General features: G+C 38.2%; 2 protein-coding genes and 1 pseudogene across 5 annotated transcripts in view; 1 reads left to right on the top strand and 2 right to left on the bottom strand.

The window, feature by feature from the left end:
• The window catches only part of NAPB (NSF attachment protein beta), a 64,816-nt gene extending 53,282 nt beyond the window's left edge, over positions 1-11,534 (top strand). For both annotated transcript variants that reach the window (XM_090285962.1, XM_090285963.1), the window contains 4 exons: positions 5,994-6,098; positions 6,859-6,927; positions 7,292-7,342; positions 8,307-11,534. In XM_090285962.1, the coding sequence (XP_090142088.1) occupies positions 5,994-6,098; positions 6,859-6,927; positions 7,292-7,342; positions 8,307-8,420 (339 nt within the window). In that variant the 3' untranslated portion in view covers positions 8,421-11,534. The remainder of the gene's footprint in view (positions 1-5,993; positions 6,099-6,858; positions 6,928-7,291; positions 7,343-8,306) is intronic.
• Positions 11,535-13,322: 1,788 nt separating this feature from the next.
• GZF1 (GDNF inducible zinc finger protein 1) lies at positions 13,323-22,119 on the bottom strand. 3 transcript variants are annotated; one of them, XM_090285965.1, is made up of 6 exons: positions 20,747-22,119; positions 19,282-19,376; positions 17,349-17,516; positions 16,478-16,635; positions 15,063-15,434; positions 13,323-13,541 (listed from the first exon to the last, which is right to left on the bottom strand). In XM_090285965.1, exons 1-5 carry the CDS (start codon positions 22,102-22,104, stop codon positions 15,084-15,086), a joined length of 2,130 nt encoding a protein of 709 aa, XP_090142091.1. In that variant the 5' UTR covers positions 22,105-22,119; the 3' UTR covers positions 13,323-13,541; positions 15,063-15,083. The 3 variants fall into 3 exon arrangements, with proteins under 3 accessions (XP_090142091.1, XP_090142090.1, XP_090142092.1); XM_090285964.1 differs by having other exon boundaries at positions 13,323-15,434; XM_090285966.1 differs by lacking the exon at positions 13,323-13,541 and having other exon boundaries at positions 15,079-15,434; positions 16,434-16,635.
• Positions 15,992-16,401, bottom strand: LOC150003070 (large ribosomal subunit protein eL42-like; annotated as a pseudogene).
• Positions 22,120-24,323: the final 2,204 nt, after the last annotated feature.

The following is a 24,323-nucleotide window of genomic DNA, read 5'->3' on the forward strand; positions in this document are numbered from 1 at the left end:
TGTTATAGTCTGTGAACACAAGATGACTTTTCATTTATTATATCTTTAATTTTGTTCAATATTTTATAGTTTTCAGTGTACAAGTCTTGCATTTCTTTGGTTGAAATATACTCCAAAGTATTTTATTCTTTTGATGATATTATAAATGGAATTTGTTTTCTTAATATCCCTTTCAGATTATTAATTGCTAGTTTTATATATTGAAATTTTGCTGGACTTGTTTATTAGCTCCAGTGTTTGCTTTATTGATTTGTTAGGATTTTTTAATATACAAAATCATGTCATCTGCCAATAGTGATAGCTTTACTACTTTTTCTCCAGTCTGAATGCCCTTTACTTCATTTTGTTGTCATTTGTCCTGGCTAGAACTTCCAGTACAATGTCAAATAGAAGTAGCAAGGGCAGACATCCTTTTCTTGTTCCCATCTTAGGAGGAAAGCTTTTAGTCTTTCACCATTAAGTATGGTGTTAAATGTGGGTTTTTTAATTGGTTTGGTTTATTGGTTTGAGGAAGTCCCTTTTTCTTCTTAGTTTAACTTTTTATCATCAAAACATATTGCATTTTGTCAAGTGCTTTTTCTGCATCTATTGAGAGGATTGTGTGATTTTGTCCTTTAATTCTATTAAGAAGATATGTTTCATTGATTGTCATATGTTGAATCAACCCTACATTCCTGAGACAAATCATACTTGGTCATTGCAAACTTTAGGGGTCTCCAAGAACACATGCAGGTTTGATAATTCCCTAGGACTCATACAACTCAATGAAAGCTGTTATGGTGACAGTTATTATTTATTATAAAACTATACAAATTTAAATCAGCTAAAGTAAGAAGGGTCATAGGGCAGAATCCAGGATGGTTGCAAGTGTGGCGCTCCCCGGTTGTCTTCCCTGGTAGAGCTGTACAGATAGCACACACTTCATCTAACAACATGTGAAAATATGCATAGAGTGTCATCAATAGGGGAAGCTCACTTGAATATAGTGTCTGAAATTTTTATTGGGGCTCAGTCATGTAGATGTGGTTGACCACCCCTGTGGCTGAGCATATTCTTCAGCCCCTCCAGTTCCTCCATAAGTTGAGTTGAACCACATTGCCCAAGGCCCACACATAAACAAAAACACTCTTACCAGGTAGGACATTCCAAGGGTTTAAGAGATCACCTCACAGGAGTCAGGGGCAAAGGCCAGACCTCACTTTAGAGAAAACCCTTAACTTTATAGTATGTAATTCTTTTTGTAAGTTGCTGGAATTAGTTGGCTAGTCTTTTTGTTGAAAATTTTGTATTTATATTCATAAGGGACATTGATCTTTAATTTTGTTTTCTTGTGATGTGTTTGTCTGGTTTTGGTAGCAAGGCAATACCTCATGGAATGAGTTGGGAAGTATTCCCATTTCTTTTATTTTTTTGGAAGAGTGTGTGAATGATTAGTGTTCATTCTTTAAACACTTCGTAGAATTCAATGATTTTCTCTATTGTTCTTTCTATTTTCAAATTCATTGGTTTTCATGGTTACCTTTATTATTACCATCCTCCCAGTATTTTTGGATTCATTTTTTTGTTTTGTTTTGTTTTTTGGTAGCAAATGAAAAGTGGGAGCTTGACTTATTTATTTTCCTCTTTGTGCATGCACATGCAATTTTAGTACTATCAGTTTCCCTCTTAGCACTATTTGGGCTGTGTCTCACAATTCTGTTATATTGCTCTATTTGTTTAAATTCATTTCATTGGATTTATTGATTTCCATGGGTTATTTAGAAGTGTTTGTTTTCAAGTGTTTGGAGATTTTTCTGTTATCTTTCTGTCTCTGACTTCTAGTTTGATTCCACTGTATCTGGAGAACACACTCTAAGATTTCAGTTTTTATAGATTTGTTGCAGTTGGTTTTATAGCCCAGAATATGGTCTTTCTTGGCATATGTTCTGTAGTTCTGCTGTTCCTGGGTGACATGTTCTGTGAATGTTGATTAGATTCTCTTGGTTGATGATGTTTTTGAGTTCTATATACATGTCAATTTTCTTTCTAGGTCTATACATTCTTGAGTGTGGAGTGTTGAAGTCTCCAACTATAATTATGGGTTTGTCTCTCTCCTTTCATTTCTATCAGTCTGCTTCACATATTTTGCAGCTCTGTTGCTTGCTAAATACATACAGTATTCCCTCACTTATCATGGGTATTACGTTCTAGACCCTCCTGTGATAGGTGAAAATCTGCCAAGTAGGAACCTTACATTTATTTTAGTATTTATATATATTTTAAGGCTTTATAAACCCTTCCCATACACTTATAAACCATTCTCAGTACCTTATTAACCTTTCCCACTCCCTTAACCTTTTCCAGTTTTATAAACACTACTTATGTTCTTAAACATACGCTCTTAAACCTACGTAACTTTAACAACATACGTATGCAGTACTGCAAAATCCTGTGATATAGCGAAAAATCCACGATAAATAATTAAATATAATATTTTTAAAAATCCCATAATAAAGTGAGGCCACGATAAGTAAACTGTAATATAGAGAGGGACTACTGTATTTAGAACTGCTATGTATCTTGGTGGGGTGGGCCATTTATCATTATACAGGGTGGGGCAAAAGTAGGTGTACAGTTGTTTGTATAGCAAACAATACAATAATTAATAAATAATAATACAAGAATAAATTCTCTGTTTTGCATATTCACAACTGTAAACCTGCTTTTGCCTGCTCTGTATAATGCTAATTATCTTTGCTCTGAGGTCTTCTTTATTTGATAATAATACGGTCTCTCCTGCTTTCTTTTGATTTATATTTATATATATTTTTTGCACTGTTTTTCTTTCAACCTGCCTACATCATCATAATTAAAGTGAGTGTCTTATGGACAGCATATTGTTAGGTCATGCTTTTTAATTCACTTTGCCAATTGACATATTTAGACCACATTTATTTTAATTATTGATTAGGGCTTATATTGCCCATTTTATATGTTGTTTTCTATTTATGTTGATTTCCATTTCTCTGTTTTCTGTTTTCCTGCTTTCCAGTGATTGACTTATCTGTAGTGTTTTTGAATATATCTTTGAATGACTTTTTTAGTGATTGCTCTAGCTATTACATTTATATAACTTATCATAAGCTAATGGTATCTTCATTTTGTCAACTCCAGTAAAATACAGAAATCTTACCTTTTTACTTTCTCAGTTCAGTATATAATTGTCTTATTTTCTTTACATACTTTTAGAACCATATTAGTTTTACAATTTTTGCTTCAACCATCAAACATAATTTAGGAAACTTAAGAAAAGCTCATTGTATTCACCCATATTTTGTTTGCTGTGTTCTTTTTTCCTTCCTGATGTTTTGAGGTTCCTTCTTTTATTGCTTCCTGTTTAAAGAATATCCTTTTGCTTTTCTTTTAGGGTAGGTCTATTGACAACATATTCTTTTTGTTTCCCTTCATCTGGGAATGTTTTAATTTTCTTTTCATTCCTGAAGCATATTTTCCCTGGATAAACAATTCTGGGTTGGTGGTTTGTTTGTATGTTTGTTCGTTTTAGTGATTGAAAAAGGGCCACTTATGGCCTTTGTGGTTTCTAAGGAGATAGTTGGCTGTCATTCATGTTGCTTTCTCCTGTAAGTAAGGGGATATTTTTCTCTGATTGCTTTCAATTTTTTTTTTTTCCTTCAGTTTTCAGAAGTTTATGTGCCTTGGCATGGATAGCTTTGCTTTTATACTGTTTGGGTTTCACTAAACTTCTTGAATCTGTAGGCTTTTGTTTCTTGCAAAATGTGGAAGATTTTACCTGTTATTTCTTCAGGTATGGTTTTAGCTGCTCTTTTTCTCCTCCCCTTCCATGACTCAGAGGACCCCAATGTTAGTTGCATAGGTCCCTGATTCTCTTTTTATTTATTTATTTTTTCAGTTTTTCTTTTCCCTGTTGTTCAGACTAATTAATTTCTAATGTTGTGTGTTGTGTCATCAGTTTGTTGATTCTTTCCTCTGTCCTCATCTGCTGTTCAGCCCATCTACTTTTGATGTGGGTTTTGTACTTTTCAGTTCTAAAATTTACATTTGTTTTTTTGTTTTTTTTTCCTTAAAAGAATTTCCTTTTTTTTCATTTGGTTCTTCTTTATGTCTTCTGGGATTTATTTATTTATTTATTTATTTATTTATTTATTTGCTGTGGATTTCTTTTTCTTTGTTGATGTTTCTTTTCTTTTTTAATTTTCAAGTGTTTTTGTATTGCTATTCTGAGGCGGTTTTCTGAAGGCTCCTTCAAAACCTTTGTTAAATCTAACATTTTTGCCATCTTTCCTAAGCTCTTTCATTTTTTTTCTTTTGTTTCTTATTTTTATTTTTTGGTATGGCGAGTGTGTTTCAATTGAATACTGAACATTTTCACATTATTTTATGAGACTGGGTATTATTTAAACCTTCTGTCATCTGTTTTTCTGTGACACTGCTCTGTCTGGGGAGGAGTGTGTTATCTCATTACTGTCAGGTGGAGGTAGTTCAGGCTCCCCACTGGCATCCATTGACATCTGTGGGGAGGCCCTCATTTCTTTCCAGCTCCTGCTTCTCCTCCACAACCTCTATGCTGGGGTTGTCTTTGCTACTGCCAGGTGATGGTAAAAGTCTTAACCCTCCACTAGGCCTCTTCTGAAACCAGCTGGAAGATGAGGACATCTGGTTCCTGCTGGATGGAGTTGGCATCCAGGTTCTTCATGTGGTCTCCATTGCCTCCACAACAGGGATGGAGAGTGGGCTTGTTACTAGCTGGCAGTGATGAAGGCTTGGCTTGGCTCCCTTTTTTGCTTTCTCTTAAGCCACCTTGGCAGAAATGTTGAGCTCCTCTTTGAAGTCCTGTAAAGATGGACATCCTGGTTTCGCCTTTGGCCTTTGATGATGTGAGTCAGGGTAAGGCCACAGTTCTTGTGGTGTTTGGCTGTAGTGTAGCAATTATTAACATTTTCTATCCTACTGGGCTGCCTCTTTGCTAGTCCTTTTGCTAGAGACAGCAGACAAAATTTTATCTATTTTCTTTTTTCCCCCTGTATCCAATGGCTTTTATAAGTGGCTTGCTTTCTCTATAAAAAGTCAGGAATATGCCCTGGCTGGTGTGGCTCAGTGAATTGCTTGCTGGCCTGCAAACTGAAAGGTCACTGGCTCAGTTCCCAGTCAGGGCACATGCCTGGTTGTGGGCCAGGTCCCCAGTTCGGGGCATGCAAGAGGTTTCAGATCAATGTTTCTATCCCTTTGTCCTTCCCTTTACATCTCTCTAAAGATAAATAAAACCTTTAAAAAATATATATATATATATGTATATATATATGAATGAAAGAAAAATAAAACCCAGGGAACTCACTGTCATGTTTTCCTTTGTTTCACAGGGTCCTTATTAGTGTGATATTTTCTCTTCACCTTTCAGTCTTAGATTTGTTTTATATAAAATAACTGGGGCTTTCAGTTGAACTTAGGGAGGGTAGAGCAATGTACGTCTATTCCATCTTCCTGCAAGCTAAAGTCTTCTGAGTCATTTTTAACAGGTCAGCACTTCATGTATTATTGTTTCTTGATTCTAGTAAAATTTTCTAGTTTATGATATTGCATTAAAAATTATTTCATAGCTGAACTTACGTAAGATACATAAGTATTTTTCTAAGGCAACAGATGAGAATCAGTATGTCTAATATAAGAAGCCAAACTTTTTAAAAAACAATGTATATCTATGACATACACACAGACAGCAGTATGCTGATAGCCAGAGGGAAAGGAGTTTGGGGGGAGTAAAAGTGGACAAAGTGGGGATAAATAGGAATAGAAAGAGACTTAACTTTGGGTGGTGAGCACATGATGCAGTATGATGATGTTTTATCGAGTTGTACACTTGAAACCTGTATGGTTTTATTAACCAATGTCACTTCAATAAATGAAATTTTTTAAAAATACAAAGGAAAAAAAAAGAAGCCAAACCTTTTAAATCCAATTCTGCTTTCTATGCCTAGGTTGGAGCAAACACCATGGATAATCCTCTGTTGAAGTACAGTGCAAAGGATTACTTCTTTAAAGCAGCCCTCTGTCACTTCATAGTTGATGAGTTGAATGCCAAAGTAAGGAGTCAGTCTTCAGTATTACTTTTCTGACAAACATTACGCATGAGAGAAGGCCTCACTCGGGTACTGTGCTGTTCTTGATATCTCTTCATTTAGGTGATATTCATTAGTTGCAAGACTAAACTGAGGACATTAAAAATGATAAACTGGTATGTGTCCCATCTGTGATCTTGTAACAGCTGCCTAAGCTGTTCTCTTAAAGTTTTCTGGTAGCCACATTTTCTTCAGTAGTTTTGCCTTAAAGAAATTAGGGAGCTAAGGGGGGACAATAAAAATAGAATTCCTTCCTTTATTTAAAGCTTAGAAATGGAATTGGAATGAGGATTATGAGAAAGTGAAAAGCCAAGTGAAAGCTCAGAGACAAGAGACAGAGAGTTGGGTAACCTTGTTTTCAGCTGGAAGTGGAAGAGCAGAGTTAAAACCATTAAGACGAAAAGCATTCTTCCTTCCAGCCTCAAACAGAGGTGTAAGTGATTTTTTTTCATCCAGAACAGTGCTGAGGATGAATTCCACTTAATGGATGCCAATAGACACTGCTGGTCTATGGGTTTTCAGAAATTTTTCTAATTTATTCTTAACTGGAATTGAAAATGAGAATAGATAGGATTCCTTGTCTATTTTGATGTTGACTTTAACACCATACTTCTTATACACTTAAATATGATATAGATGAGTCTTACTAAAGTTAATAGAAAGTTCAAAGCTTTGTTTCCTTGTTTAATGAATCGAACATTAACAAGTGGTTTTTCTCTCTCAGCTTGCTCTTGAGAAATACGAGGAAATGTTTCCAGCATTTACTGATTCAAGAGAGTGTAAATTATTGAAAGTAAGTAATGTTAGAACTTTGAAGAAAAAAGCCTTTTGTTGGGTGGAACTATATATGAAGTGAAGTTCTAATTCTGTGAAGTCTGCTGAAGAACCTTTCCTGGTTTTGCATATAGGTTTCAAAATGCCATTAAGAGTCAGGGATGCAGCATTGTGTTCTGAAGCAGGCAATTCAGAAATGTTAGCATAAATACTGGATCCATGACTTGGGGTAATTCTATATTTGTACTTGAATATTCCTCCAATTTTGTGAAGTATTTGGCAATCAGTTAATGTGATACTAAGGCTATTTCTGTATTTAAATTATCTTTATTCATAGATGGAACTTTTTAGTCTACCAAATTAATTTTTTCATATGTTATTAGAAACTTCTAGAAGCTCATGAAGAACAGAACAGTGAGGCTTACACTGAAGCTGTAAGTTATGTCTTTATGATATAGTACTTTCTTTGAAGGTTTAACTTACAGAACCTTCTTTATCTTTTCATTATGTAAATGCTGAACATTTATTTTAAATATTATTCCAGTATACCGAAGTTGTATTTTTTAAAGGTCACGTTTTATATATTCCACAAACCTATACAATTATACAGTTTCATTAGTTATGGTGAATTTAGCTGTGAGGCTAATTCAAGAAAAAATATCACGCAGTGTTACAATTTGCTGTTTGAATGTTTTCTTTTGAAAATAATCTGTTCCATAAATAAATGAAAGTAAAGTCAGTTAAAATCAATTTAAAATATAAAAACAAAGCAGTGAAAGCTTTCTATCTTCCTGGCATAAAATAAATGGAAATTTTTTTTCTCTTTATATTCATCAATCTTCTGTTTTCCTATCTTTTGTCACCTTATGTTTAGAAGCAAAGGTTTCTCCATATCTGCCATTAATACATTCATCATGGCTTTGAAGCAATGAATGTTTTCTCATTTAACTTTTCTGCAAAACTATTTTCATCCTATTGAAACGTCATTCTTTTAGTAGTGTATTGAAATGAGTTGAAGGAACTCTGCTTTCATACATCCAATGAATATTGGAACATTTTTAATTTTCCATGTTGCCTTCTAAGTCTTTTACATAGTCTAATTTCCTTTGTCACATTAAATGTGCTTTTCTTCCAATTATAGAGGCTGTTATGAATTTTTGTCATCCCAAGTTAGCATATAGAGCAATACAAAAGGCACAGAAACTTATCAATAGCTCCATCAAAATAGTCAGAGGATAATGAAAAATAAACAAATTTTAATGAAGAAAATTAGGAACTGGAATGAATAATTTTAAGTGAAGGAAGTTTGTGGATTATCACTGTATATGTTTAAACAGCTGTTGTTTTGTTTGATTGTATTCCAATGGACTAATTCTTGTTTCTTTAATCTTAAACTAGGTGAAAGAATTTGATTCAATATCTCGCTTGGATCAGTGGCTTACTACTATGTTGCTTCGTATAAAAAAGTCCATTCAAGGGAATGGGGGAGATGGAGATGGAGACCTAAAGTGAAACAATCATAAGTTTTTGTGGCATGCTGTTAACTTCTCTTTAGTTTCCTCTTAGGGCCAAGTGATCTTTGTGGGATGCCCATTTACTGGCTTAATTTTGTTGCATATGAGCCAAATGATGTGTGTGTGGTTTTCAAGTATGCTGCATTTGTGCCAAGTGGATGGACAAGAAGCTCCTGTGCATACTGTGGGTGTGATGAGCTATTTCATGCTTGCCAGAGTCCCCAGAGTTTTCTGAGAACTACTTCAGAATTTTTTCTTGTTACTTGATATTTGCAGGACCCATGTTTAATTTTGCCACATATTTTTCTGTTTTCTTGAACTTGAGTACCCAACCCAGTTGTCCTAATCAATGCTTTGCATATTCTGTGTAAATTTGCATCTGGATATATTGTCTAAGTGTATGTGTTTAGGGTGATAGTTAGAAATAAGTTTATGACTTTTTTATTAGAAATTTTTTATTGTTATCTTGTGATTCTTTTGATGTTGTAAAGACCAGTTTCTTTGGTCTTGTTATTGGTCCCTATGCTAACATGCATGTGAAAATTCAGAATAGCCAGGGTCTGGCTGCATCACTTACACTGTGAGAAAAGGGAACTTCCTGGCAGTGCTTGCTTATGGGTGTGAATGAACGTCAAGGTAGGTTTGACTGCTTTGTTATTTAGACACACAGGCAGACATATACACACGCAAATATATAATCTGTGAGAAACAGAATTTTTCCTTTTCCTAGACACAGTTTCCACTTTTAGTTGGGGTAAAAATCCCTTTCTTTATATACACATAAAGGTATTTTAACTGGCACATACCTGCTTTTTCATATTCATACTTTTTCCCACATTGAGATGGCATCCTTTATGCTACAGTCATGTACATCCTCAATGAGGAAGTGTTCCAGTAATTTTATCCATTTATTGAATGTGATGGGTTAGGTAGGGTAAACATGATAACAGAGGTTTATTATATGCCTCCAACTAGCTTCTGAGGGGACTTGAATTTCCACTTAGCTGATGGAATTGTTTTAGCTTTTATGTTTGAACTTTGAATTCTGTCCTCTTTGTTTTATATAACATGTGCTCTATTGATTTATGAACTTGATCCCTACCAATATTATATGCTGACATATAATATGTCATATTTTTAGGCTTAAATGACTTGTTTAATGTGCATTTGTTGCCAGAGACAGCTTATGTTTCTAAATTGTGCTTTCATTAATGATAGGTAATATCCCATGTCATATTAAATAGTAACTGGTATTTAAATGTTTTCCTTTTTTTAAAGATTTTATGTATTTATTTTTAGAGAGAGGAGATGGGGGAAGAAAGAGAGGGTGAGAAAAACTGATGTAAGAGAGAAACACTGATCAGTTGCCTCTCATACGTGCCCCATCCAGGGACTGAACCTGCAACCCAGCCATGTGCCCTAACGGGGGATTGAACCAGTGACCTTTGGCTTTGAGGGATGATGCCCAATCAACTGAGCTGCACCTGTCAGGGCTTCTGTTTTCATTTTTGGATGGTCCTCAACTGGGATTGGTAGGCTTTGTTGGACAGAAGTGTGTGTCCAACAAAGCCTACCAATGAGTGTGCCCAGACTAAGGGCACAGTGAGAAGGTTGGTTTGGGAATGGAGAATATGTTAGTCTGGGATGAAGGAGAAAGTAGCAGGAAAGAGTTGAAAGGGTTAGCTGAGGCCAGATTGTGGAGACTCTTTCTCACATGGCTGTGAGGATTCTCTGGCTGTAGTTGTGGAGTGATGTGCACGAGGTAGATTGATGAAGAGCAAGGTTAGTAGTGTCATAGTATCAGCTGAGGGCAAAATGAATAGACCAGAAGATATAGACACTCTGGCACCGGACACTGAAATCTGATGAGGATTTATTTTTCCCTTCAAAAGTCAGGGATTCTTAAAAGCAAGCTGGCTATCACTGATAGTACAGTTTGGAATGAAGCTCATTTGGTACTTTTTTATTTCCTGTTGGAATACCTTATGAAAATACTACAGAGAGAAAAGGGGGTTTTTGTTGTGTTACCTAATCTATTCTGTAACTACCCAAATGTACTTTGTAAAAAAATTTTTTTTCTAAATGCATTTCTGTGAAAGTGAGGCGTGGTGAGTACTTTTGTAGCCTATGTCCTCCAGCCATAAGTCTGTGCCACCTGGAAAGCATTTAAATCCTAGCCAGCCAGCATGCTTCTTTTATCACTGGTCTAGAAAGTTTGTTTCCACTTGTTAAAAGAACCTCTGGTCTGACCAAGTAAAAACCAAATGCTTTCTTTTAAGGCAATTCCATTTAGCTCTTCTCATGATCCCCTAATAAACCCCTGTCTGAAAGATACGGTTTTTAAAAATAATATTGGCAACATTTTGTTATGTCAGTCAGACTTGTCCATTTTGAAATGAACAGTGGGATCAGTATCTGAGTTAAGAATTTTTTAAATATTTCACACACAAGAGTCAAAGTAAGTGTGATGACTTCTGACCTGCTAGAAGGTGGAAAGAAAACAAGAGGGAAAAAGTCCCATTAACAGTATCCAAACTTCCTTCCTTGAAATGTTCCATTGTCAAACATAGAGTAGTACCATGACTCAGAAGCCCAAGGTAGGTTCTCAGGATTTATAGGATGTTATTCATGAACAATATATAATGACTGTTTATGTTATTGTATTTTAGCAAATCTGGGGCTAGTTCATTGTCAAAGTCACTTAACATTTCTTAGAGGAAAGCTTTGCCTTTGTGGCAACATTTGTATAGCTTCCGTGAGTTCCTTTTTTATGTAATGATTTCAAAATAGTATTTTTAAAGTCATGATTGTTGTCCAATGTATGTCCATTTATTGTTTCCTTTGATGCTGTGCATTTAAAATATCCAAATGCAAAATTTTGTGGCTTTCTGTAGAGGGTTTGGCAGCACAGCATACTGCCTGCGACCCACCACCTGTGGTAAGCTAGCAGGTTCCTGCCTGTGAAGTTCTGAGTCGGTCACTGGTGTTTTTCTCTCTCATGCTCTCCGGTGGAGGATTGTATTATGAAAACTAACCATTAATCTACCTTAGCAGAAGAGTATGTATGTTTTATGTGAGCCTGTACAATAAATAAAGTGCAAATTATGAGTAATATTTTATAGGTCTTTCCTACCTAAATTTACACAGATCATAAGTAGTTTCTTTTTCTTAAAGTTATTCCTATTAAGTTTAAGGCAGTAAGCATTAATATTCTCTATATTCTTTGAATATACTTTGAAACATGAGTTTGACTATGCTAAAATCTCTATTACTTGTTGGAAATTCAGCGCATTGTAATGGTTTTGCAAGCTGAGGGTTTATGAAAACAGCCCTAGTTATAATCTGTTAATAATCTGCTAAATTTACATGATAACCCTGTAAATCTCACTTTCTCATCCCTTTCTGTTGCCCCAGTAAGGAATGTTGCTTGCATCCTTCGGGCTTGCAAAGTTGAAGGAGGATTGGTTCATAGAAAACTATTAGGTGGGGGAGGGCTGAGGGAGGGAATTTTGAAGCCACTCAACTCTGTTGGCAGTGTGGGCATTTATTGAACTTAGCAGATGTCTGTACAGGGTTAGTACGTGCCCCTGGGGAAGGTCAAGCCCACTGACTACTCAGGCTACAAGTTCTATGGAGGAAGAGGGTGCCATGTGGGTAGTAGCGTGGGTCGGCTCATCCTAAGAGCAATGTTCAGGTCATTGAGCATATTCCCAACCTAAAGAGAATTCAAAGTAAATTTTGAAAAAAATAACAGGCCATCCCAACCTAGGAATTCTGAGTTGTTGATCATTCAAGGTTTAGTTTATCTCAAAATCATTATTTCCTAACAGAAAGACGCTAACATGGTAGTTTAAAAACCTGGTTTTGCCAGACTTGGTTAGAGTCCTGTACAAATTGGCAAAGGTAAGTGGGTGCGTTCTAGGCCTTGGCTAGGTGACATACTAGGTGGTCCCCTCACCTGTGTTTGTAGCGTGCTCAGTCATGTCTACCTCCATTTAGGTACTTGTGAACAAACGGTCCTTCACACAAGTGCCCTACCCCCACTGAAATAATATTGTCACTTCGTTTCACACTGTCAAGTTTAATGAAAAGTATAATCACTCATTTGGTCTCAAAAAATGACCCTGTGTTACCAGGTATAAATTTAACAAGTTAGGATTAAATTATAACTCATACTCAAATGTCTGGATTTGGATTATCCACGTTTCTGTTAAAATTACCTTTAGTAAAGGTCTTCTCCCACCACATGACCCATTTTTTCCCGAACTGTAAAACAAAAGTTTTGGTCAAGCCAAAGGCAGCAAAGATTTTTGGAGTTCAGGCTGAGAGTATTTCCCACATTATGGTTGAAAGGCACTATAATCACTCCTTTAATTTCCTGTCCTGAGGCTCTAGGAGAAGCATTGCCAGCACCAAGGGCACTTTCCAATCATGGATTTAGCACTGACATAGTGATACGACAGCTTGCTTTCACTCAAGGAGCCTGTACTTGGATTAAAAGAAGTAGGGGGAGATGCCCCACAAATCCTTCAGTGATGAGTCTTCCACAGGGTTTCCAGATTTCTATTCTTAAGAGGCAGCTTTACCCTTCCGGGAAGCAGACAAATAGATAAACTAGAGAGGTCTCTATGATGCAAACTTAAACATGACATTGAAGAAACCAGTCCACCAACACACTCCATAGCACCAGCTGCACAGGTTACTTCTACATAAGCAGATATTAGTGTTACTTATCAGTAGGCCTTTTACTTCTAAAGAATAAATGTGCAGTCCACTTAGTTAAAACTAAAGAGACTATATTCTTGATTTTTAAATTTCATTATCCATGACATTTAGGAGATTATACTTGTTTCAATCTAAAGAGCCTAAATTTTAATAATGAAAGTACAACTTGCAAAACTATTTTACAAAGCAAACATTTATTAACACAAATGAGTTTTTGTAGAATTCCTAAAGAAACAAATTCAAGACAAAAATTCTTCTAGTAGGTAACAAAATAATCTATTATTTAAATTCCTTCTCATTAAGATGACTTTACTCCATGAAGCAGTACATCAATTGGGGAGGTTCACTTACCAAGAATAAAATGGCTCTGTGACGGTCACTATTTGCTGTTGTTCTGTAAACAACAAGGGTATGTTGTCAAATTCGAAGTAATTCAATATAGCTGTTCTTTAAGACCAGGTGTGAAACATGTTATCAGCATCTGAAACACATCTTATAGTGGCTTTACGATGTTAACATGTTACAAACTAGAACAATATAAACACATAAGAAAAAAGTTTCCCTCATTAGTTTCCAGCATGGTTTAGCTGTGTCTTCTTCTTGGAACTTACAGATAAGTTCTTTCTCTTAGAAATGGAAGTGTTTTCACAGCAAGTCAATAAATTAAAATGTAGAAAAACTGGTAAACAAAAGAATTCTCCTTTAACACTGTCTTTAAATTAATGTTTAAGGTTACATATAAGTCACAACTACATACAAAAGCCAATGGAACCAAGAATCAAGCTTAGTAAACACAGAAGAATTATCTTTTCATTGCAAATTCATTAACTCCAGCATAAGACAGCCAAAGGGGCATTTAAGACAAGTTATTGGTTCTTCACAATTTACTTTTAAGGCATAATCAGTGATGTGTGCCAAAGCTTTTGGTCCCTTTGCTATGTTCTCACATGTTCCTATGGAAACAAATGTGTGACATTTACTTACTTGCCTGCTTCTAGCTCTTGATTTGGCAATGAGAAAGTTTGGGTTTCTGAAAGTTACAGAAATTTAGAAAAACCAGGCAGAAATACTAATACGCTGTGCTCTTAAGCTTTGCCATAATTACCTCATTGCTACTGGTCAGTAAAATAACAACACAATGTTTCAAATGTTGTAAAGCCTCTTGCTTAATTTTCCACACCTCTTTGCAAAAAAATATTACTGTTTGCTACTAAAATCTTTGGTAAGACAGCTTTTACCTTATTGGATTTTTAGGAAATGAAACTGAACAGCAATATTTCATGTCAGAAACTATTTTATGACAAATTTCCTAGCTGCATATGTGCTGTGAGTAGAGGTTATACTAAGCTGTGTTGCAAGTGTCATTCCTTTTTGTGTGGGGATGAGGGAGTGGAAGGGGTCCCTAGAACAAATCTGATTTGCTTCAATTTGACAGGAAAGAAACAATACATGGCCCCAGTTTTATTTCAGCTTGTTAGAAAAATATCTTAAAAATATCAGAGAAATAAACCCACAGGGGAGTATAAGGCAGGCTGAGACCAGGGAGACCATTAAAAGCAAATTAATGAGCTGGATCAATGCTATGTACTCTATTATTAAGGTAAATAATTGCCTAAACTTCATAAACATCAAGATAATCAAGCATTAGAATGGTTAATGCATATAGCAGCCTATACCAGAATTAAGTAATGTTATATTTATTGCCTTATGTGTTGATAAAAGGTAGCTGAGATCATGCAGGTCAGGATTTTTAAGGGAGAGCCTTAAAAATGCTTTGATAAAAATGTCAAGTTTTCAAAATTTAAGAAAATCAGAAGCCATACTTGCCCACTTCTTTGCCTACCAATAGTACTATTTTTTAGCTCCTGACATCATCTTCCATACACTATCACACAAGACGCAGGATGGGACCTACTTCACAGGTAATTTCCAGCTCTTATTCCATACTGCTCAAAGAATGAAGTTGTGTGGGCATCAGGTCTGTCTGTGGAGTCAGCTCACTAAGCTCACTGATGGTGCTGGCCAGCAGAGCATCCGGGGACACCACAGAATTGTCTGACTTGCAGGGTGTGTCTGCAGAACCTTTTTCATGCACAGCAGATACGCTGCCTTGGACTGTGGCCAGGTTGTGAAAATGGTTATTTTCTGCAAAAGACAGCAATTTATCTGAAAGTTTGGATGATGCATATTCTTCATCAGGCTGTTCAGTTTTATGCCCTTCGTTATTCTTGGGTGAGCCATCAACAATAACAAGGAAAGACTTCCATGGTGTATTCTTATCATGTACCTATGAATCAAACACAAAAGTCACTGAATGTGTCTTTGAATAAACATATATAAATATTCTGTTTCACAGCTTTTTTTCCTTTTTAAAAAATCCTCATCCAAGGATGTTTTGTGAATTTATTTTAGAGAGGGAGGGAGAGGAGAGAGAAGGCAGTGGGGGAGACAGAGACATCAGTGTGAGCCAGTATGCACCCCAAATGGGGACTGAACTCACAACCTAGGTTTGTGCCTTGACCGGGAATTGAACCTTCAACCTTTTGGTGCACAGGACAGTGCTTCCACCAACTGAGCCACCTGGCTAGGGCCACGGCTCCTTACTAAATGCATCTTTTAAAATGATAGTCTCTCTTTAACCTAAGTTTCTACTGCAGCATATGCTTTTTACTAATTGCCAAGTATCTTTCTATCACTTCTGCCACTGTTAGAAAACATCTATCATGGATTGTGCCGCCTTAGACCTCAAGACTTGGCTCTTCACTTCATTCACACTGTGAATGTGCTCATGGCAGAGAAAACATGAGGAAAAAAATACCTGTTTATCTTTTTTTTTTTAACATATCAAGATTTTACTGTCACATAAACCAAAAATGAAGCGTAGAACTGGATCACTTGGCCCTTTCTCTTCTTCTCTCCTCGCAGTTCAAAATGCTTGCCTCTCTTAAAAGCCAGCATTAGACCTGCAGTTGGGCTCAATGCATTCAAACCTCAGAACAATCTTCTTTGTAGTTTTAGCCTTATTCTGGAAAATCGACTTAGTCTGCCCACCATAGCCACTCTGCTTCCTGTCATAATGCCACTTTCCCTGTGCATACAGAGAATCCTTGCCTTTCTTGGACTGTGTCACTTGGTGGGGTTGATGCTTGCCACACTTCTTACAGAAAGTGCGGCGGGTATTAGGAACATTCACCATGTTTGTGCAAGTGCTAGCAGCACAAAAAGACTGTCTTCTATAACCACCTTATGAAATAATGCATTTCTGACTGTCTAGGGTGATGCATACCTAGGAATCACCAATTTGTTATTCTTAAGCATACTGTTGCTTACTGAGGTGTGCCGTCGGAGAGTGGACTTGTCAGTAAAGGTCCGTCCACATGCATTACACATGAACGGCTTCTCTCCTGTGTGGATCCGATGGTGGCGCTGTAAAGCATTGAGCTGGGTGAACTGCTTACCACACTGGTCGCAACAATACGGACGTTCCCCTGAGGCAGGAAGAGAAGAAAACTGGTTGATCTCTTTAGCCTGGTATATTTAATTCTGAATACAAAATGGAATAATGCTGTTTGTAAACCACTGGAAAGTGTCAGCATTTCACTATAAAGACCAGCTGAGGGTCAATTGACAGGTACAAATCAGTCCTCTATGTGTGTTTCCCTGCTCCGAAAGCAGTGTTCCCACGGAATCTTTTGTAAACCAAAATGGCATAAAGTGAAGAACATCCCCCACTTTCTGAAAGTTCATGTTACACTTCTTTTCAGTTAGTAAAAATAGGTACTAATGTAGGTCTTTCATAAAAGCGAAGTGGCCTAACACAAACTTTTGGAAAGCAGGAATACCTGTAATACCGAGTTTATGTTCTACACCAAAAAAGGGCCAAATCCATACACGCAGCTCATATTATATCTATAGAAATTTCACCTATTTCCGTAGTAAGAGGATGTAAAATTCCCATGCCCCACAACTGAATTTGCATATATGTGCATATACATTAATATGTGTGTATAGATTAGGGAATTCTAATCTAAAAATGTTGGAAACTAGAAACTCAAAAATTTTTAAATAGTATTATGACATGCAAAGTTTGGTGAAAGTTTTTTTCTAAAGCTAAATTCCATTTTTTTTAGTAAGTTAAAAACCTTTGGAATACTTTTCTTGGTGCACTGAATTCCCTTTTCTGGTGGCATTACAGCCATACCTGTGTGGACTTTAATATGCTGGTAAAGTGAATTCCGCTGGGCAAAAGTCCTGAAACAGACTTCACATTTAAAGGGTTTGGATCCAGTATGGATTCTGTTGTGATGTTTTAAATACTCCTTAGAAGCAAAACTCTTGCCACATGTTTCACACATGAAAGGTCTTTCACCTACATGAAAAGATGAAACAAAAAGTTAGAAATGATACGGGCACTAGAACTCACTGGAAGAGTGGGTCCAAACTCTAAAACCCTTATGCATTCCAAAAGCACAGATGAACTGTTCCATTTTCTAGTTAAAACTGTCATAAAACATTTATTCATGTAAGATGCTTGCTACTTGCTGAAAATCGATGTAAAATATCCTTGGAAATCCCAAGAAAGATTCCATTAGACTAGAAATAAAGAAATCATTCAGCCAGCTTACATTTTGGAAATTTAGTCATTTCAAACAAGTAATTGTACAATTTGTTTGGAGAAACTGTTTAGATTTTTATGAAAGAAGTACTTCTGTGGATCTTTTTCAGAATGAAAAATAAAAGTCCTTCTTGAAAGGGAGAGGAAGTTTACATTGGTTATATATGCATAATTATTCTAGAGTAGCAAACTCCCAAGCAATTTGGATTGGATTACAAGACAAGAGAAAAATGGTTAAATACCACTTCACATTGTGTAGTCTGAATCCTATAATTTTACAAATCAGACTCATGATTTTTAGATGTACTCCTGATTTCACAAACATCAAAATAAAAATACTGGATTAATAACATCTGAACATATTGTTTTCATCAAAATATTGATTCTAACTTAATCCTTCAGTGTGACCTGACTTCACCTCTACTCCCAAGCATCCATTACACACCAATTATGCTCATTTTACAGTCTAGTAATTCGCATCATTAAATGTCTCATTTCTGTCTCACCTGCATTTGAACTTGAGGGTCACACGACAGTGTTTAGAAGTAAAAAATTAAAAATACAAGCAATTAAGGAACTGGATTAGCATGATTACTACAGTATACAACATATTGTGTATACTTCTGTGCCAAACAGTAGTTTTCTGAACTTCAGGGTTACTGTGCTGAATCAGAGTAAAGCCAACTTAAATTCTGTCACTTACATAATATCACAAAAAACTTGGAAAATGGAAATAAGGTAATCGCCATCTTAATACTTCATATAACTATTTTCTAGTCTTCTGTGCAAGTGTTCAATATAGTTAGCACTAGTATGCTACATTGTGCACTTTTTAAGTCAATATTCAAATACAGGTGTTTTTCATAATGTTCAGAGCCCTCACCCCGAATGGCCATAGCATGAGCCAGGAGAGGGTAGATTTTCCAGTTTACCGAACCGCTGTGGTTGTCCCTAATGCTCTGTTACTAGAAATAGCAAGAAAGAAAATAGAGCTTTTCTCATATTCTAAACAATTTAGGACAGATTCCTGAAAATGAAATTTGGGACTAAAGCAGTAGGAACTGTTTCACACCTTTTTGACATATAAAACTCACATGTCAGTTCCTACTGCCTAGTGTGCAAAAAGCCAACACAAGTATATTTTATTTATTCATTTTTGCTCACTTTCTAAATGGGAAAGACAGATAATGGCTTTAACCTGCACAACTTTGGTAGATGACAACTTCTAAATTAATAAATTGCAGATCACCCTGGCTGCTGTGGCTCAGTGGATTGAGCGTCGGCCTGCAAGCCAAGTGTCGCTGGTTCGATTCCCAATCAGGGCATTACTAGGTTGCACGTCTGGTCCCCAGTTGGGGGCGCGAGTGAGAGGCAACCACACAGTGATGCTTCTCTCCCTCTCTTTCTCCTTTCCCCTCTCTAAAAATAAAATAAATAAACATTTAAAAATAAATAAATAAATTGCAGTTTCCTTCTACCAGTAGGAAAGACATTGAATCACAACAGCAGGAGTATTTACCTGTGTGACACCTTTTATGATAAATCAGCATGTGGTTCTGAGTGAATCTTGCACCACATTCATCACAGACAAAAGGTTTTTCCCCTGTATGAATTCTGAAAGTACAACATTCAGATGATAACTTAGGATGTATTTCAAAACCTCACTTTGCAATACAATTTCCACTCCAGCCTGCAAAGATAGTTTGTTCTGTGAAACCCAATGAGAATGACTGGAGTGAAGCCCATAATCTTCATCCCCAAACATGATTCTGCACAAGGACAACGAACTGCCGCATTTTCCCATAAGACACTGAATGTCCACCCACACCGGCCTTAGGGTTTATTTTGTACAGCCCATTCAGGCAGAGACCAGCCATGCCTTTGCATATCTTTAAAAACACTGACAAGCATCATGCAATATCTGTCCAGTTTCCTTATTCAGAATAATCAACCACAAACACCCTAGAACTATAGCTGTGCAGAACCACATGACCGAAAAATTTTCATTTCCTAATATGACATAACCATTCTAGAAAGAACTGTTCTCAAAAGGCTGAACAAAACTGACAGGTTTCTGAAAATGCATAAAATGCATAAGCATTTTAATTTCACAACTAATATGAAATAGATATCAACCATGAGCACTTCCTAATAAGCCAAGTTTTTAAACCTGTTATTAAAGTAAAAAAAAATCATGCTACCACCCCAAAGACCAGCTCAAGCTTGAGGGCAGATCTAGAACAGGGTAGAAAACTGTCTGGATTTGAAGCATAAATACTGAGCACCTTATGGAAACATTTAAAAACAGTATCACCCACCTATAGTGCAAAAGTTCACAAACAAAAAACACTGTCCTAATTCTGGAGTTTAGACTAACCAACAGCACAGTTTTCAAGCCTGGAGAACGAACATGACCAGAGAAGTGTCTTAAAGCCATAAAATGTCATCTCACTGTGCTCATTAATGGACTATGTGGGACGCAGATGGTTGCAGCCCCTGTTCTAAATCAAGCCAGGAAAAGAAAAATAAAGGTTATTAGTCTCAGGTGTGGTGGGAAGAATAAAACACCAGAGGCTCCCCTGCAATTAGGAGAGCCCTGGCCTGCAGGTACATGCCAGACAAAACCCGTGGGGCCTGGTATGTTCAGTAGCTGTCTGCTGCCCTGATCCTGTGTCCAGGCTTCCATGCTGTGACCACAGACAGGAGGAGCTGGGAAGTCCTCATCAGCCTGAGGCCTATAGGAACACTATGGGATTTCTGTAGTGAAGAAGACCATCTCATAGCATCTCTATGCAGAAAAACCCAACTTTTAGATGGAGCAAGTTATGAAAAACATAGCCACATTGGTCCAAATCCTAGAGCTACCTCAATTTCTGATACACATTTCAACAAAATTAAGTATACAAGCCAAATTCTGGAAAAAATTATTTTGAGAGGGTCTCTGCTATTTCCCACACCAATCAGCTGGAGCCAGGCACACATACCTCATGTGTGTCTTCAGTGCCGAGGGCTGTGAAAACTTGGCCTCACACTCAGTACAGCTGTAGGGCTTGTGGCCCGTGTGTGTCCGCTCATGGAGCCGTAGGGCTGTCTTGGAGCTCAGGCCCTTGCCACACTGCTGGCACTGGTGCCGCTCACCACCCCCCTCATGGACCTGTACCACATGCCGCTTGACATCCTTCTTCCTTTTGAATTTTTTCCCACAGAGCTCACATGGGAAGTGGCGCTCACTGCTGTGCACATGACGTTGGTGGCTCTTCAGGTTGCAGCGGTTGGCAAAGGTCTGGCTGCAGGTGTCACAGCGGTGAACCACCTCAGTGGCCACTCCGTGGTGGTGCCTGATGTGCTTCAGGAAGCTCTTCTCATACAAAAAGGCCTTTTCACACATAGTGCACTTAAAGTTGCTCTTCCTCTTCTCCTCCTCCTCCCCCTCCTCCTCCTCCTCCTCCCCCTGCCCCACCTTCTGCAGAACCTCCCTTGCCTCCATTTCAGCACTGAAATCCTCATTTTTTGTTACTGGCTCCATCTCTGTACCCACAGTGTCTGGACTAGGTTCTTGGGGACACCTGTAGTCCCCTGCATCATCCTCAGCACTTTTCTGCTGTTCTCGGAGTCTTCTTGTGTATTTCTTTTTAGGAATTTCCACAAATACCTTTCTGCCAGCCAGCCTTCCGCTAGCTCTTCTGATTTTAGAGTAAGAAGGTTTAACTACATCTTTCTTCTTGTCTGGTTTCTCCTTGGACTTTCTTGGGGGCATATCTGGCAATATGCCATTGCTGATTGTCTTCACTGGGGGGTGTGAGGAGTCCACAAGGCCATTGGTGAGAGGACTGTCCACAGCCACACTTGCCCCAGTATCAAGAGTAACACTGCCTTGGGAGCCACTGCTCCCTTCCACCTCTTGAGACTCAGAGAAATTCTGCAACTCCAAAAGTACTGACTCTAACATCTGTTTCTTTAACTGAAAACAAGTTTCTGATAAATCCAAACATTTTAGCTTTTCAGCCATTTCCAGCATGCGCTGGACCCGATCTTCTTCCACCTGTACTTTTGCAGTGTAGACAAACTCAAGAAATGAAGCAAAGTCAACAATCTGCACTTCATTTAAGTAAACGTTAGTCCTAGTACCATCCACAGTCTTCTCATTAAGGAACATTTCCTTAAAAAATTTGCTGGTGGCTGCCAGCACTGCTTTATGGGCCATGAATTCTTTGCGGACACCCTGGTACTCCACGCTGACAGTCACGTCACACAGGTGACCCAGAAGGCGTAGTTGATGCATTTCATGCAGAAGGTTAACCGGTGAGGATTTGGATTCCAGCAGAACTGCACCACTTTCCATGTTTTTTCTTTCTAAAAACAGCTTTGAAAACAAAAACAATTATTTCATGCATGAACAACTACTGAAGTAAAAGAATTAAAAGTTATGAGGACTATTTCAGTTTTTTTAAGGATATAAACTTAACCTAAATCTAATTTTTCATATGTAAAGATTAAAATCACACTTCAGTTATTAGTTTTCTGAAGTGAAATCCTGATGCACCGTATGATGTTTGCATGAAAAAAAATCATAGTACTAAGATTTCACCCAAGTATAAATATAAATGATTGAAACTATGATTAATGAAATACATTAAAGCAGTAAATTTGCCAGGTCATTTTCAAATTTGCTTAGAGACACAGACCCAAAACTATAAAAGAATTCATGGCAACAACACTGTCTACTTCTTTGATCAGGAAACCAAACAAACAAACAAACAAACAAACACACAGCCAATCTGGGAGTAAACCTTAAGAGAATGATGTCTGCCTTTGAAAACAACTAAATTATAAAAAATAGTAACTACTTTCATGGAGAAAACTTCATGGAAATGTAGTCCACAATCCATGGCCATTTCCAACAGCTCAAAACACCTCATAATTTGAATTACCATCACTCTACTGAAGTATAATTTAAGTTCCACAGCTTTTACAAGCTGTGTTACCTTGAGTAAGTAACTTATCTGAACCTTAATTTGCTCTTTTTAGAAGGCTGGCAGGCTGTTGTGAGGCTTCAGAGAGTAGTACAAACATTTCAAATACAGCCACACCTGAAACTTGTTAGCTAGTTCGTATTGGCTTCCTGTGCACCAGGCCTTCGTGCTGTTATCCCTATTTCACAGATGAGAAGGGAACCATCAAGGTGACAGGAAGTGGCTGGGCTAGGACTTGAGCCTGAGCCTGATGGGACTCTGGACTCACACTGAAGCTGCTCAGTATACCCCTCACCTCAGCCTTGCCAAATGCAAAGAGCTGCTTTTCTTCCTGCAGTGGACACTAGATTTCATACACACTCCACCCTGAGGTCTCCTCTCCTTGCTTTCCTTGGTATACCACACCATCTTGGGTCATTTCTTCTGCTTTGCTTGTTCTCCTCTCACCTCAGACTTCTTGATATGTGCTTTCTCCTGAAGGTTCACCCACCAACCTTTTAATCTTCAATCTCCTTCCTTTTCCAAGTTCACTTTGGTTCCTAAATCTCCACCTACCCATCCAAAGTGCCCACCTTTCTTCTAACCTCCTTCAGCCAGATCTTTGTCACCTCAGACTCCATGTCTAGAGCAGAACTTCCTTCATCTTCCCTGAAAACCAGTCTCACCTTTCCCCACTTCACCAGTCCCATCAGTGATACCTGAGGCTAGAACTGGCTCCCTTCAATCACCAGCGCCACCAACCCCAACCCCCTAACAAGAAAAACGACTGCACTGATTTAACTGTAAAAATGACATATACAGGATCTGAGTAGTATCGCCTGAAGGAGACTCCATGGTAAACTGAAACTACCAAACCTAAGGTAAGGCTCTATGAGGGGCTTACGGGTGGTGGAACGCTGACACAAGAACTGTTACTGATTCCAATCTCAGTGTTAGGAGAATTAGCAGGATAGGGCTCTTCCCTTCGTGTTCATAATCACTAGTAGCCCTCCACTTGCTCAAACTTCTGCCCTTGAGCAGATGTGCGAACTAACAGGGCGGCTTGACTGATTTAGAAGTCAAAGTGGTTCCTGAGCACGGTTTTCTATTTTGCTCGAATAGGGTCAAGGAAGCAGTGATGACGGCAACAGAAACATGTCGGCTTCGGTGACAACAGCATCTCCCACTGTAACCGGCAGCACCTCCGTCCCAGAGCATCGCCCTACGGTCGCCGCTCTCGGCGGTCCTCCCCTCCAATACTGGAAGGCTGCGGCATTCCAACCTGGCCTGAGCGGGCCCGGCACCCGACGGCAGCAGCTCCTGGCCCGCCACAGGAAGGTCGCTGCCCCCACACGACTGCGCCTCGGCCCCTGCGACCTGCACACTTCCCGAGGACACGGCCCCAGCTTCTGGGGGCCAGTGTGCCTGCTACGCCGGCTATCCACCGCACTCGCTCGATCTGGACTGCTCCCCCCTCTCGGCCGCGCCCGTCCTCCCTACCCCGTTCCCGAACCCCTAAGGCCTGTCGGTCCTCCGAGACCGGCCCGCAAGAGCAGCCGAGAAGCAGCGACTGGGCCGGCCCTGGGGACGAATACTCACTTCCCAACAG

This window comes from Furipterus horrens, unplaced genomic scaffold (assembly GCF_987537825.1).
Source record: "Furipterus horrens unplaced genomic scaffold, mFurHor1.1.pri manual_scaffold_8, whole genome shotgun sequence".
Taxonomy (NCBI): Eukaryota; Metazoa; Chordata; class Mammalia; order Chiroptera; family Furipteridae; genus Furipterus; species Furipterus horrens.

Bases quoted from the DNA above. Each gene is read 5' to 3' on its own strand.
- GZF1 (XM_090285965.1), bottom strand. From the start codon at position 22,104: ATGGAAAGTGGTGCAGTTCTGCTGGAATCCAAATCCTCACCGGTTAAC. The intron at 19,377-20,746 runs GTATGTGTGCCT...TTGTACTTTCAG, and splicing joins GCACTGAAGACACACATGAG to AATTCATACAGGGGAAAAAC. The intron at 17,517-19,281 runs GTAAATACTCCT...CTTTTCATGTAG, and splicing joins TCATAAAAGGTGTCACACAG to GTGAAAGACCTTTCATGTGT.